Source organism: Anomaloglossus baeobatrachus, chromosome 1 (genome assembly GCF_048569485.1).
Source record: "Anomaloglossus baeobatrachus isolate aAnoBae1 chromosome 1, aAnoBae1.hap1, whole genome shotgun sequence".
Taxonomy (NCBI): Eukaryota; Metazoa; Chordata; class Amphibia; order Anura; family Aromobatidae; genus Anomaloglossus; species Anomaloglossus baeobatrachus.
In genome coordinates, this window is record NC_134353.1 from 334,103,155 (window position 1) to 334,116,899 (window position 13,745).

Genomic DNA, 13,745 nt, shown 5'->3' on the forward strand with positions numbered 1-13,745 from the left:
TTAGCTTCAATAACACTAGAGAGTACGTAAACCCTTTATAGAGCTGCTGGGGACTATTTTCCTGTCAGACCGTGTTCTTTGTGTTCGTTCTGGAGAGAAATTCCTCCGCCTCGTGACGTCTGATGCTCCAGGGCGTTGAAGGACCAGAAACAAAAACAAGGCGAAGAGAGCGGAGCAGAGCCCGGAGGAGTCGGTAGAATGGCAGCATTGGGTGGTCGCGGGGGCTGCTGACCTGTCCGTCCAGGATGGCAGTGTCCCGGCTGTGAGCTGACAGGACGCCGTGTATGACATCCGTGCAGGTGAGCGCCATCCTGTACGGCTGCAGTGCCGCTAGGGTCTATGTGCATTATATGGCTGTATTGTATACATGGCGGCTTCTCTATGGGAAGCGATCAGTCAGGACATGTCTGTGGAGGGATCTCCCAGTATAGCATCGCATGTAAGATCTGTGTGTGGGACGGGGAGGCCAGTCTGTGGAGACCGAGCTATGGAGGTGACATTTGCTTTATCTGATCCCTCGATCGCTGCACACAAGGAATCCACCCGAGAAGATGTGTATTTTGTCCTGCGTTTTGTGGACGTGACAAGTGATCTGTCGCCAGCCCCGCCCCCTGTCGCCTTGGCCCCGCCCCCAGCAGCTGATCGCTTGGACTTGGTGGAGCTCAGAGTTGTTTATTTGCACTTTTTACCATCTTAGATCCAAGATGAAGGATTTGGCAGCCATGGATCACATCAGCAACGAGGCCTTCAAGCTCCTGAAGCAGCTCAATGTGCACCTGGAGCAAGAAAACAAGTACCAGCCCAGGGAGAAGGGCTTGATCCTTCTAGAGTCCACTGCAGAGGTGAGAGGGGGTGGGGGGCAGCTTATTAATGGGGGCTGCCTGTACTGCTCTGCCATTAGACCTGGATATCCTCGTACAAATATTCTATGACCATCTGATTGTAGAGATCCTTGAGAACTTGTTGTCTTATTGGTGCCGGGTTAACAGAAGTGTGCTGTATTGGTTACGAGCGGAGATTATCCTTCTCGAAGGCATTTCTGAGCATCCTACAAGTCTTCTCCTTCATTTGGATGTTATATCATCAGATCCATTGCTTAAAATGGGCGATACGGTGGCTCAGTGGTTAGCACTACAGTCTTGTAGCGCTGGGGTCCTGGGTTCAAATCCCACCAAGGACACCATCTGCAAGGCGTTTGTATGGTCTCCCTGTGTTTGCGTGGGTTTCCTCCCACACTCCAAAAACATACAGATAGGGACCTTAGATTGTGAGCCCCAATGGGGACAGTATGACCAATGTATGTAAAGTGCTGTGGAATTAATAGCGCTATAGAAATAAATAAAATTATTTATTATGAGCGTGAAAATTAACATTGTTCTTGAGGGGGGGTCAGACACACCCCATCCCCCCCCTACCTCCCTATAAGAACATGTTCAAATCTGTGTCACAGCCTTTATCTAAAATACCACTTTTCCATGGGAAAAAAGTAGCACTATCAATCCCTTATCTAATAATGGGCACTATGCTAATCACAAGACCATTTTTCCAAGTCCGAACAACAGTTTCATTTTTAACTCAAACCACAATACAGATGTTGTCAGATGCTTAAAGGGGTTGTCCACTAATTGGGCAGATACAAAAAGGAAAAGATCCAGCACTGAAACTTGACTCATCTAATGCATATTAAAAATACAAACTGAATATGAAGACAGACAAATAACACAACACACCTGGTTTTGGTTTACGTGTTTCGAGGAATAACCTCCTGGTTATGATTTAAGAGGTTGTTCCTCGAAACATGTAAACCAGAACCAGCTGTGGGTTTTTTTTTGTCTGTCTCCTCAATGTTCACAGTTTGCACTTTTTTTTCTCTTATACATTAAATGAGGTAATTTTTAGTGCTGGACCTTTTCCTTCTTTGTTCCCTGTTTAGGTTTTCTGATTAGTGCACATCTCACAGATGATCTGTTGTATTTTTATTTTTATTTTTTTTTTTTGTTTTCTTCTTGGCTTTGTTCACTAATTGGGCAGCCCCTTCCAATCCAAATGTTTTGGGTATTTTTTTTCCCCCTTTTTAAAATAACACTTCTACTCCCGGTGCCTATGCTTTTCCAGTGTTGTCAACACTCTCCAGGGATTGTTTACCAGTGTGATGTCACATGATTCCTGCGATCAATCAGTGGCCGCTTCACGCAAACCTCGACCTTCTTCTTTGAATAAATCTTACTTTCAGAGGAAGTCAGAGCACAGCTTCTTCTGGATGTATGTGATGTCTGAGGGTGGGTAGATTGAATCAGCCACTGATTGGCTGTCTGGATCACGTGACACCACACTGGTACACCGTGGTGGAACGGCGCCGAAGGTGAGTATGTGTTATTTGGATTGAGAAGGGGTTGTCTGAGTAATGGACAGCCCCTTAAGTGTAGAAACCTTTCCCCTTGTCTCTTCTGGGTATCCCTAACACCTCTGACATGTAATCCCTTGTGTTTTCCAGAATGACAATACAATCTGTCCAAAATCAAGAAATGCAAAAGTTGAAGATTTATGGAGTCTAACAAACTTCTTTGGCTTAAGCATGGAGACTTTTGTCTTGGCTGTGAACATCTTGGATCGATTTTTGGCCATTATGAAGGTAAAAACAAAGGGACTAAACATCAAAAGGAATTTTGACCTCTTCCTAGGAAATGTTCGCTCTTCTCCCTCCAGGGGAGTGTGTTATATATATTTATTTTATTTATTGGTTTGTGTTCAGGTGAAGCCCAAGCACCTCTCTTGTATTGGTGTTTGCTGCTTCCAGTTGGCAGCACGAGTTGTGGAAGAAGACTGCGACATCCCGTCCGTCCATGATGTGATCCGCATCAGCCAATGTAAATGCACTGTGTCCGACATTAAACGTATGGAGAAGATAATTTCAGAAAAATTGCACTTTGAATTCAAAGCAACCACTGCCTTAACCTTCTTGCACTTATATCACACAATGGTTCTCTGCCATTCCTCTGAGAGGTGAGTGTGCCGTGTAATAAGATGGGTTTGCGTATTGCTACACTTTTAGGCTGCTTTCACATATTAGGTTTTTGCCATGGGGCCCAATCTGTTGAAAAAACTGATGTGACGGATCCGGCGGAAAAAATGGATCAGTTGCATCAGTTTTTTGACGGATCCGTTGTGATACTGAGCATGCTCAGTTCACAAAACCGGATCTGGCGGCCGGATCCGGGTTTTTGCCAGATCCGGTGTCCATAGGCTTCCATTATAAAACACGCCATACGGTGCCGGATACGTTTTTTCACCGGAGACAAAAAAAAAATTCCTTCAGCATTCCATCCGGCCGCCGGACAAGCAAAAGCCGGATGGAACGCAAGGCCATCCGTCTCTAATAGAAGTCTATGGGGGGAAAAAAACGGATCCGGCGGCAACAGACACCAGATCTGTTTTTGTCGGATTTTGCCGAATGGCAGAAAATTGATATATGAAAGCAGCCTTAGTATTCAGTTTGGTACATCTGCAAGCACAGGCTTGACTAAAGAGGTTTACCAGCCCTTGTGCATGGGTGGCCTATCATTAGTATAGTGTCATTGTTGCGTTTTTGTTTAGGGCTGGCTGCTGTAATTGTATGAGCATAGGGGCCACGTCATAAAGGTTCTCAGCGGGTATGCCAAGTATACAGTGGAACCTCCACTTAACGAGTAACCCACTTAACGAGAATTTCGCTTAACATGCAAAGCTTTCTGTAAATTTGTAACCCGGTTTACGAGAAAGCTTTGCTGTATGAGCAAAATACTCACCGCACACACTTCCGGTTCCGTACATCCACCGCGCTCTGACCCGCTCTTGCAGTCCACACACACACACACACACACACACACACACACACACACACACACACACACACACACACACACACACACACACACACACACACACACACACTATTATGCTCACCTTACCTTCCGTTCCACCGCTGGCCTCCTGGTTCTTGTAGTCCGCCGGCTCTCATTGCGACGTCCTCGCAGCGAACTACAAATCCAGGAGGCCGGTGATGGAAGGTAAGGTGAGCATAATATGTGTACCTTCAGTTCCATCGCCGGCCTCCTGGGTCCTGTAGTTTGCAGCTCCACTCCAGGCTGTGCATCGGCAACCATAGCGACGAAGCAGGAAGTTCCCCTGTCAGACGCTACTGAAAGGCAGCGCGCTGGCCAATCAGAGGCAAGCAACTCCTGCCTTTGACGTCAGCGCTCTGGCAGCGGAAGTTCCTCCTTCGTCGTTCTGGTAACCCGATACACAGCCTGTACCGGAGAACAAAGTCCCAGGAGGCCGGCGATGGAACGGTAAGGTGAGCATAGTGTGTGTGTGATGACACAATAGGGGACCTGAATGGGACTTTTGACAAGTTGTGGGACGAATTGTCTGCATTGCAATGATTTCCTATGGGAAATCTTGCTTTGCTGAACGAGTAACTTGGCTAACAAGCACAGTCCCAGAACGGATTGTTCTCGTTAACCAAGGTTCTACTGTATTCCCCAGTATCTTATTGAATGCCCGTAGTAATGTAGGCAAGCTAACAGTAATTGCTCCAGACCTTACAAGAGTAATTGCTTCTCCCCAGTGCTTTGCTGGTACAGACTGCCCTCAGGTACTGACCTGTTATTACCTGCTACTCTTACCAGCTCAATCATGTTACTCCTTATATAACCAGGAGTCTTATCCTATAATGTAGTGACGATGGCAAGGAGAAGGTAAACACTTAGGGGAGGTGTAATCTCTGAAATATTTTAGCTTTTGTTTCCATGAATTGGCAATTTCATATAATGGGGTTTCTGTTCTGCAGGAAAGAAGTATTGAGCCTTGAGAAACTGGAAGCACAGCTGAAAGCTTGTAACTGCCGGCTCATTTTTTCCAAAGCAAAAGTAAGTATAGTTCTTGTGTTTTTGTTTCCTGACACTGATGTCTCTAAGATGCTGATGACTGACGTTCCTTTTGTCTTTCTCCAGCCCTCAGTGTTAGCCCTGTGCCTTCTTACCCTCGAAGTAGAAACGTTGAAGTCTCTAGAACTATTTGAAATAGCACTACGTGTACAAAAGCATTCAAAGGTAATTAAAGCGGAATCTGCCCGGGGGATCCTATCCCAAGGATAACCTGGGTGTATGGTAATTATCTCCAGTATTGAGTAATACATGACATGTACTTATAAAGACATTCCAGTTATGATTAAAAATAGTGCCCTGTTATGAGCAGATTAAGAAATTGTACTGAAATTGTTGGGTGGTTATGTATGCTCTAGAAGAATGCTCTGCTTAAAGGGATCGCTCACCAAGTTTTTACTACCACATCTGAGATCGGCGTTATTTAGGGGCAGAGACACTGATTCCAGTGCTGTTTTGATAAAAATCCCTTTTGATCTGCTCCTGATCTACTAATTCTCTGACTGCTGAGCTCTGTGTAACCCCCCCCCCCCCCTCCCAGACTACTGATTGATATCTGACTGTGTACACTCTGCATAGGCAGAAAGTTGCCAATTAGATGTGTGGGTGAGGTTATACAGAGCTCATGATTATAGAGGACTACATGGCAGCAAGTTCTCTAGTGATAATCTGCTGATTTAAAACAGTGATTTTATCAAAACTGCAGCAAGCAGCCCAGTAAGTGACACCTCACTGGAATCAGGGTCTCTGTCTCTACATTATACTGCTCTCAGATTAGGGGATATATTCCCTTTCATACAGTAATGGCAGAGATGAGTCCTTATTATGGGACACTTCTGTTTATACAGTAGTTCTTAATACAGTATGTACAAGTTAGTTCAACTCAATTTAATTTCTTACAATTTCTGTAAATGATCTATTAATAATACAAATAATTATAAAATATAAATAATAATAATAATCTTTTTTCCTAGGTTAATGACAAAGACATGCTTTACTGGCGGGAGCTGGTATCAAAATGTCTAGCAGACTATTCCTCTCCAGAATGCTGCAAACCCGATCACAAGAAGCTAGTATGGATTGTCTCGAGACGCACCGCACAGAACCTGCATAACAGTTACTACAGTGTTCCCGAGCTGCCCACTATTCCTGAGTATGGCTATATGAATGAGAGCGAGAGGTATGGGCTGGCAAATGTTCATATTACTCAAACCTGCTGTAATGTACAGAAAAGTGTGCATAAACCGGAAATGGCGGCCTTCATCACATCTTCTTCCTATAATTTTCAATTGCTGGTCTCTAATATTAGTACAGTTATAAACTGGTAGTCTTGTCTTTCAAGGCGGTGAGATAAGATTGGTTACTCCCTATAGTACCTGCTGTTTCTCCTTGAAAACTTAGATGAAATAGTAAAAACTAAGAAATGGGTGACTCTGTTTTTAAAGCTGTATTTTAACCTCTTAATCTAACAGCATAATGTAGAGAGAGTCCCTGACTCCAGCTAATCTCACTTACTGGGCTGCTTGCTGTAGTTTTTATAAAATCTCCACTTTAGCTGCTGTCTTCTAGTGATATCCTGTTGATAAAGCATTCATTTGAGGACTAATAAGCCGGCTGCCTTATAGTCCACCATATTCATCCATCACTGATGGGAAGCTTTTTGCCCATGCATAGTATACACAGAAAGGTGTGTGTGTGTGTGTGTGTGTGTGTGTGTGTGTGTGGTGTGTGTTTATATTAAGCTCTGCATTCAGAGAACTGGTAGATCTGCAGCAGGTAAAACTGATTTTTATCAAAATTACAGCAAGCAGCTGACATTGTTGGAATTGGGGTCTCTGCCTCTATATCCTATTGCTCTCAGATGGGTAGCAAAAACTTATAATTTCATGGAAAAAAGTGATAGTTGTGGTTCAGTGCGGTTATTGGGGGTCCTGTCTGAGAAAAGCCTTAAAGGGGTTGTCCACTACTGGACAACCCCCTCTTATTCCCCAGGTTTGCCCCCATAAACAAAACTTATACCTTCCTACCATGACTGCGTTATTCCAGCAGTGTGTCGGCAGTCTATCTCCCGGGCTCACATGAGGTTGTGGCGTCCCTTGCCCAATCAGCACCTACTCCCCTCTTCCCGCCTTCAGACATATAAGTAATTAACAGGAAGTAAGCAGCTCGTCGCGGCTCTCACTTCCTGTTGATTACTGAAGGTGGGGACAGTGAAACCAGCGGTAATTGTGTGAGGGGGTTTACAGGACATCACAACCTCACGTGAGCCCTGGAAGATCGATTGCTGGAACGGCATCATCATGGGAGGTGAGTATTAGATTTTATTTTAATGGGGGGCAAACAGGGAATGAGAAGGGGTTAGGCTATGTGCGCACGTTGCGTAAATACATGCAGTTGCGCTGCGCTTTGTAGCGCAGTGTAACTGCATGCGTCCTGCGTCCCCTGCACAGTCTATGGAGATTGTGCAGGGGCCGTGCGCACGTGGCGTTTTAGAGCGCAGCGCTTCAGCTTCTGCCGAAGCGCTGCGTTCTAAGAAGTGACATGTCACTACTTCCGTGCGCTTTGCCGTCAGCTCCTGCTCTGTCTATGGCAGGAGCTGCATGCAGAGCGCATGGAATCGGCATTTTTTTATTTTTTTTTTCACTACGGACATTTCTGCAGCGATTTAAAGCGCACATGTGCTGTTCAGATCGCTGCAGAAATTTCTGCAGTGACTGTACGCAACGTGCGCACGTAGCCTTATACTGTGAAACCTGCAATTTTTAGCTGCAGGAATCTAAATACTAAACCCTTTTCAGAAATCTGGCGTACATTGTAACTGATGTCTCCAAAGAACTTGAATGTTCTTCTCGGGCTGGAGAAAACGCTTCTAGTATCTGTAGGAAACTTTTATGTTCTTGAGCCTTACGTAATGTCAGACAAAGCACATTAAGTGCCAGATAATCAGTGTGCGGCCTGACTGGGCACTTGACAGCTTGTACTGCCATTAGGACAGTGGTGAAGATGCCGTTCATTGGTGGCCATCTGTTATCTAGCTTGAGATATAGTGGGGGTGTTCTGGACCGTGTCTATAGATTGGAACCTTTGGAAAATGGTACTAATTGACTTTTCTACCTTTTTAGTGAGGATTCGTGTGAAGATATGAGCAGCGGGGAAGACTGTCTGAGCAGCTCTCCTCCAAGTGACCTTGAGGCGTCTTTCTTTTTTGATGATTACAAGCCAAAATTGAAATGTCGTAGTCGTCACCTCTACCCTTTGTAGCAAAGGATAATACCATTTTTATATGCATGTAATGTCATTGTACTGCGGTATGCTGTGGATGAAGTCTGAGATTAGTTTTATTTGCTTACACAAGATGAATATTTAAAAATGCCAACATATTGGTTGTTTTTTTGCTCTAGCAGTTTGTTCCCTCCGATGCTCCCATGTTCAGTCTCTTTATTTCTTGAACCTGATCAGTTTGGCTTTCTCCCTCTTTGTATTTACTACAGTGGTTGCAATATATTTCATTTTATATTTTCATTCTTATTAATCTGTTCTGACCGATCTGCCGCTCAGTTTACTTCTACATTCCATAGATCAATTAGTTTTGTTTAATGTATTACAGTGCAATCTTGTTAACCCTAGAACGCGCAACCATAGAAATCAAGTAACCTAGCAGGCCTGCGAGGCCCCAGGTATGCATTCTACGGTTAAAGGAACTGTTAAGTGTTCTACCCACAAATTGATTAGTGACTTTAGAACAATTCCCAAAGACTTATCTGGAATGGTTAATATACTGCAGGGCTTGTAATCGTGCACCCCTTGAGATCCCTTTTTGGCGCACACAGTAGAACATACTTGCACACCTGACAATCATGGGCCTTGAAAGTTGAAGGATACCGGCCAACAGATTGGAGCCTGCAGAGCTTGGACCAGGATTTGTAGTGGCTGAATATAAAACATTTCAGAGGCTAACCTCAGAAAATATGGTGTTAATAATAAAGTGGGGACATATATTTTTCTGTTACTCATGTCACGAAAGGAGCAGCTAAGTACCCTCTGTGTAATGCCCTTGGCAGCTGCTACTACAGGATAGTCTTTGCAACTAGTGCCACGATTTTAGACATAGACCTTTTTCGATAGCATCCCAAGTGCCGGAGTATCTTTCCCGCTATGTGCACTTCACGTTTTTTTGCAGATTTACTGTGTTGTGTGTTTTTTTTTTTTTTGTTCTTTTTTCTCCCTTCTTCCCCCTTTATGGCTTTTGAAGCCTTAAGCAGTGAAAAGTCGTTTTGATTTTGCAGTACATATGCTAACTATTTTTGCTGCTTTTTCCGCCTTGTTTTGCACATACCGTTGGAGTACCGATCACCTGTCTGGGGCTGCCATTTTTATTCATTCATTTACATTTATAGAAGTTGTCAGACCAGTGATAGATACTCTTGTTTTAGGCCCTGTGCGCACACTGCAGATTTGCCGCGGAATTGCTGCAGAAAATGTCTAACATTTCTGCAGTCGATCCCCAGCAAATCCTAGAGCGTTTTTTAAGAAAAAAAAAAAAAACTGTGTGCATACTTTTTTTTTTTTTTTTTTTTTTTTTTTAAACCCGCAGATTTTCCACTGCTGAATTAATGTGCATGTCACTTAGATAATGGTAAAAATCCGCGGGGACCAACTTGAGGCAAATCTGCAGCAAGCCGTGGTAAACACACGATTTCGTTGCGTTTTTTGTTTTTTGTTTTTTTTTTTTACCGCAGGTGTGAGATTCTTTAAGAGGGTCCATTTTTTTTTTTTTTTTTTTCTGAAGAAATAGTCACTTTCTAGTGCGCACATAGCCTTAAAGCTTAATTTAATCATCACCATGCTTTTCCTTGCGGATATAGTGCTAGTTTACACATACACATAATAGGTTTGCTTTGGCAAGCGCGTTTGCTCTGCAATGTTATATACGCTAAAGGACCTAGCAAACAAAATTATTCCAAGCAAAGAAATATTCAGAATTTAGTAATATAAAATACAGTAGTAAACAAGTCTTTGTTAATAATTTCTCCAATGATGATTTGCTTTCTCGATGCCAAACTAATGGGAGTGTTATTTTAACGGTTCCTGTTATGTAAAAAAAAAAAAAATCTAAATAGTACTTGTGTTCTGTATATCTGGTTTAAAAATGTGAATAGTGGACACGTTCAATTTCTACATGTCTGGTCATGTAGGTGTGTCTGAAGGTACAAATGTGAATGGTGCTTTATGTTAAAATCTTTTGTGCAAAAACAAATGTACAGAAACATGTAAATAAAAAAATGTACATAAAAAAATGTAAAATTTAAAACGCACACAAAAAAAGTTATTTTTGTACATGTATGTAGCATTTTGTTAAACGGCATGTAGATATTTAATTTATTCCATATGCATATATTGTATATTAGACTGTCCTGTTTTGTTGTTTTTTTTTTTTTGACAGTCTAACTAATAAAAAAACCCTACTTTTACACGTTTGTCTGTACTTGTAATTTACATGGGGGAGGGCAGATGTTTTGGTTTTGTTATGATAGACAATTGACCAGATCCTATAAAGTATAGCAATGTAAAGTGCAATGAAGTTAAGAGTTGTCCATTGCATCTTTATTCCAACAAACGCACATGGACATCATGGGGAGGTCTACTGCGCAGGCACCTAGTCTAGCGAGTCTCTACTTTGACTCAATGGATGCTCATGTAAGATCATTGCAGCCACTGCAAGGAAAATGAGCAACCTGCCAGTGAATTAAGATTGTGTGATGGCACACTGCCTTTAAAAGTTGTGAAATATGGGCAGCATGGTATCTAGCACTGTAGGCTTGCATTGCTGGGTTCAAATCCCACCTAGGACATGTGCATGTAGTTTGTGCTCTCCCTGTGTTTGCATGGGTTGCACTGGTTGGAATCTAGATTGTGACCCCCCCCCCCCCTTCAATGGGAACCAGTGATGTCTGATGGCAGTTTAGAAGTGAGGAATAAGGTAAGTAAGGTATTGCATCCCATCTGAATGGAGTGATGCATGAATTTGTGCAGCTCCACTCAATTGTCTATAGGACTTAAGTAAAGTGATACTTGGAGCAGGCTCCCCCCCCCCCCCCCAAAACCAAAAGCTTTGAGCCATAGGTGGGTTGCACGGGTCTCTGCCTCCCTGGTGCCGTATTAACTTGTAAGGGTATGCTTCCACTTGCGCATATGCGAATGACCCTCTCCTGTAAGCGTCAGCCGAGGGTCATGCGACGATTTTTGCGATTGTATCACAGCTGCGAAGAAGAGGGAGGGAGCACATTCTCCCCATCTCCGCTGCCTGTCTCTTCGTATATCGTACTGTGGTCGAATGACATGCAAGTGCAGTGTGGTTTCACACGCATCCATAGACTTATATGGGGATGCATGAGACGAGATTCGCTGCCAAACGCAGCATGCTGCGATTTTTCTTTTCTCTGGCCGATATGGAATAAGAAATCAATCGCAGATTGACACTGCCTCATAGTTTTGCACTGGTGCGATTGCAGTCCGATGTTTTATCGGATTGCACTCATCCGTGCAAAACGCAAGTGGAACTGTAGCCTTAAGTGGACAGGCGCAGCAGGAGGAGGATGAGCCATGAAGAGGTTTAAGCGGCCTCCATCTCTTGCTAGTGACGTCACCCCCCCCCCCCCCCTCTTCCCCTCCCAGTGTGGTTTGCTGCAGCTCCCGATGTCTGCCTGCACTCAGCACTGCAGATAAGAGCACATATTAGTCCGGAGTTAGGGGTACTTCACACACAGCGAGATCGCTACTGAGATCGCTGCTGAGTCACGTTTTTTGTGACCTCATTAGCGATCTCGCTGTGTGTGACACTGAGCAGCGATCTGGCCCCTGCTGTGAGATCGCTGCTCGTTACACACAGCCCTGGCTCGTTTTTTTTATTCTTGCTCTCCCGCTGATAAGCACACATCGCTGTGTGTGACAGCGAGAGAGCAACAATCCTGAATGTGAAGGGAGCAGGAGCCGGTGTCTGACAGCCTGCGCTAAGCTGTTACCAAGGTAAACATCGGGTAACCAAGGTGGTTACCCGATATTTACCTTCGTTACCAGCCTCCGCAGCTCTCGTGCCGGCTCCTGCTCCCTGCACACACTAAGTTAAGCGGTGTGAGCTGGTAACTAAGGTAAACATCAGGTAACCATACCCGATGTTTACCTTAGTTACCAGTGTCCGGAGCTTCCAGACGCCGGCTCCGTGCAAGTGCAGCGTCGCTTGCACGTCGCTGGGGGCTGGTCGCTGGTGAGATCTGCCTGTTTGACAGCTGACCAGCGACCATGTAGCAATGCAGCAGCGATCCTGACCAGGTCAGATCGCTGGTCGGATCGCTGCTGCATCGCTAAAGTGTGAAGGTACCCTTACACTTGCAAGTGACTCGTGTAATACGCGCGAGTCTCTCATTGCATCACCTGGCACGGCCGGCTGCTCTCGGGACAGGAGCATTTCAGCAGCATAGAAATGCATGAAGCTGACCTGCTCCTGTCAGGAGAGTGCACGGCAAGTGCCGGGTGATGCAATGAGAGACTCGCGCGTATTACGTGAGTCACTCGCAAGTGGGACTCTGGACCTACATGTGCTATCTCTTTATCAAGCCAGTGCTGGTAGCAGCCTGTGCAAACAGACTGGTCATCAGTAGGAGCCTGGTTCTGTGCTGGATTTCTAAGCCTATGTGCCCGTGTTGTGTCCCTGCAGAAATTTCTGCAGAGATTTGAACAGCACATGTGCGCTTCAAATCGCTGCAGAAACACTGCGTAATGTATGCAGTGAAAAAGCCGATTTCATGCGCTCTGGATGCAGCCCCCACCATAGAGCATCCAAAGCGCACAGAATAAGTGACATGTTGCTTTTTAGAATGCAGCAATTTGGCAGCATGCAAATTACTGCGTTCTAAAACGCAACGTGCGCGTGGATTATGCACAATCTTCATAGATTGCACGCGTCCTACGTCCCCTGCACAGTTATGCTGCGTATTGCACTGCAGCTTAACTGCATGCAAATACGCAATGTGGGCACAGAGCCTCAGTCTGCTGACATCTCGCTGCCTGTGCGGGGCTGTTACTAGCACTCGCGTGATAAGCAGTATAGGTCCAGATCACCTTCACTCCACCATCACTTCTGAGAGCACTGCGTGTGTCCCTCCTGTGTCTAAGTGTGGGCACATAGTATGAGAATGCTGAGCTCCGAAGGAGATCTGAGAGATTTATGGCTCCGTCCCACTCTGATATGCAGTACCATGTTGCGACTGAAAAATGGGCCCACAGCCCATTTATATTAAAGGGATATCCACTTTCAGTAAAGCTGAATCCAAAGTGCAAAATGTACATAATATAAACTCCTCAGGTACTCTTACCTGACCCCCTCCGATCCATTGTCAGCTTCTTGCTGCCACTGTGGTTCCAGTGTTGTAATTAGCTGAGCCATGTCAATATGTCACCGCTCTAGTCAGTTTCAGAGCTCATGTAGAGGTTGGTGGCACGCGATGCTGCGCTCAGTGGCTGGCTGACTAGAGCGGTGAAGTACACTGTTGACATTGCATCCCTCTGTAGTTACAACTTTTGGACCGCAGAGGTGGCAGATATAGGGGTGATCTAGTGCAGTATCAGTCTGAGGGTACGGACACACTGTTTTCTCCACATCCAAGAAAAAACATCTGATCATTCTGATCAGAGTGAGATTTCCATGGATGTGGAGAGGGAAAAAAAATAATTTATCCACCTTCTCCATTTTGTCTCCTCTGTCAGTCTATGAAAATCCATACTACTATAACATCCGATTACTGGCCATTTTTTTTTTTTCTTGGA

At 44.6% G+C, this 13,745-nt stretch overlaps 1 protein-coding gene across 1 annotated transcript; it reads left to right on the forward strand.

Annotated features, from left to right (window-relative positions):
• Positions 1-108: 108 nt before the first annotated feature.
• CCNG2 (cyclin G2) lies at positions 109-10,395 on the forward strand. Its single transcript, XM_075352156.1, has 8 exons — positions 109-299; positions 698-842; positions 2,495-2,632; positions 2,753-3,003; positions 4,829-4,907; positions 4,992-5,090; positions 5,897-6,102; positions 8,045-10,395. Exons 2-8 carry the CDS (start codon positions 705-707, stop codon positions 8,181-8,183), a joined length of 1,050 nt encoding a protein of 349 aa, XP_075208271.1. The 5' UTR covers positions 109-299; positions 698-704; the 3' UTR covers positions 8,184-10,395.
• Positions 10,396-13,745: the final 3,350 nt, after the last annotated feature.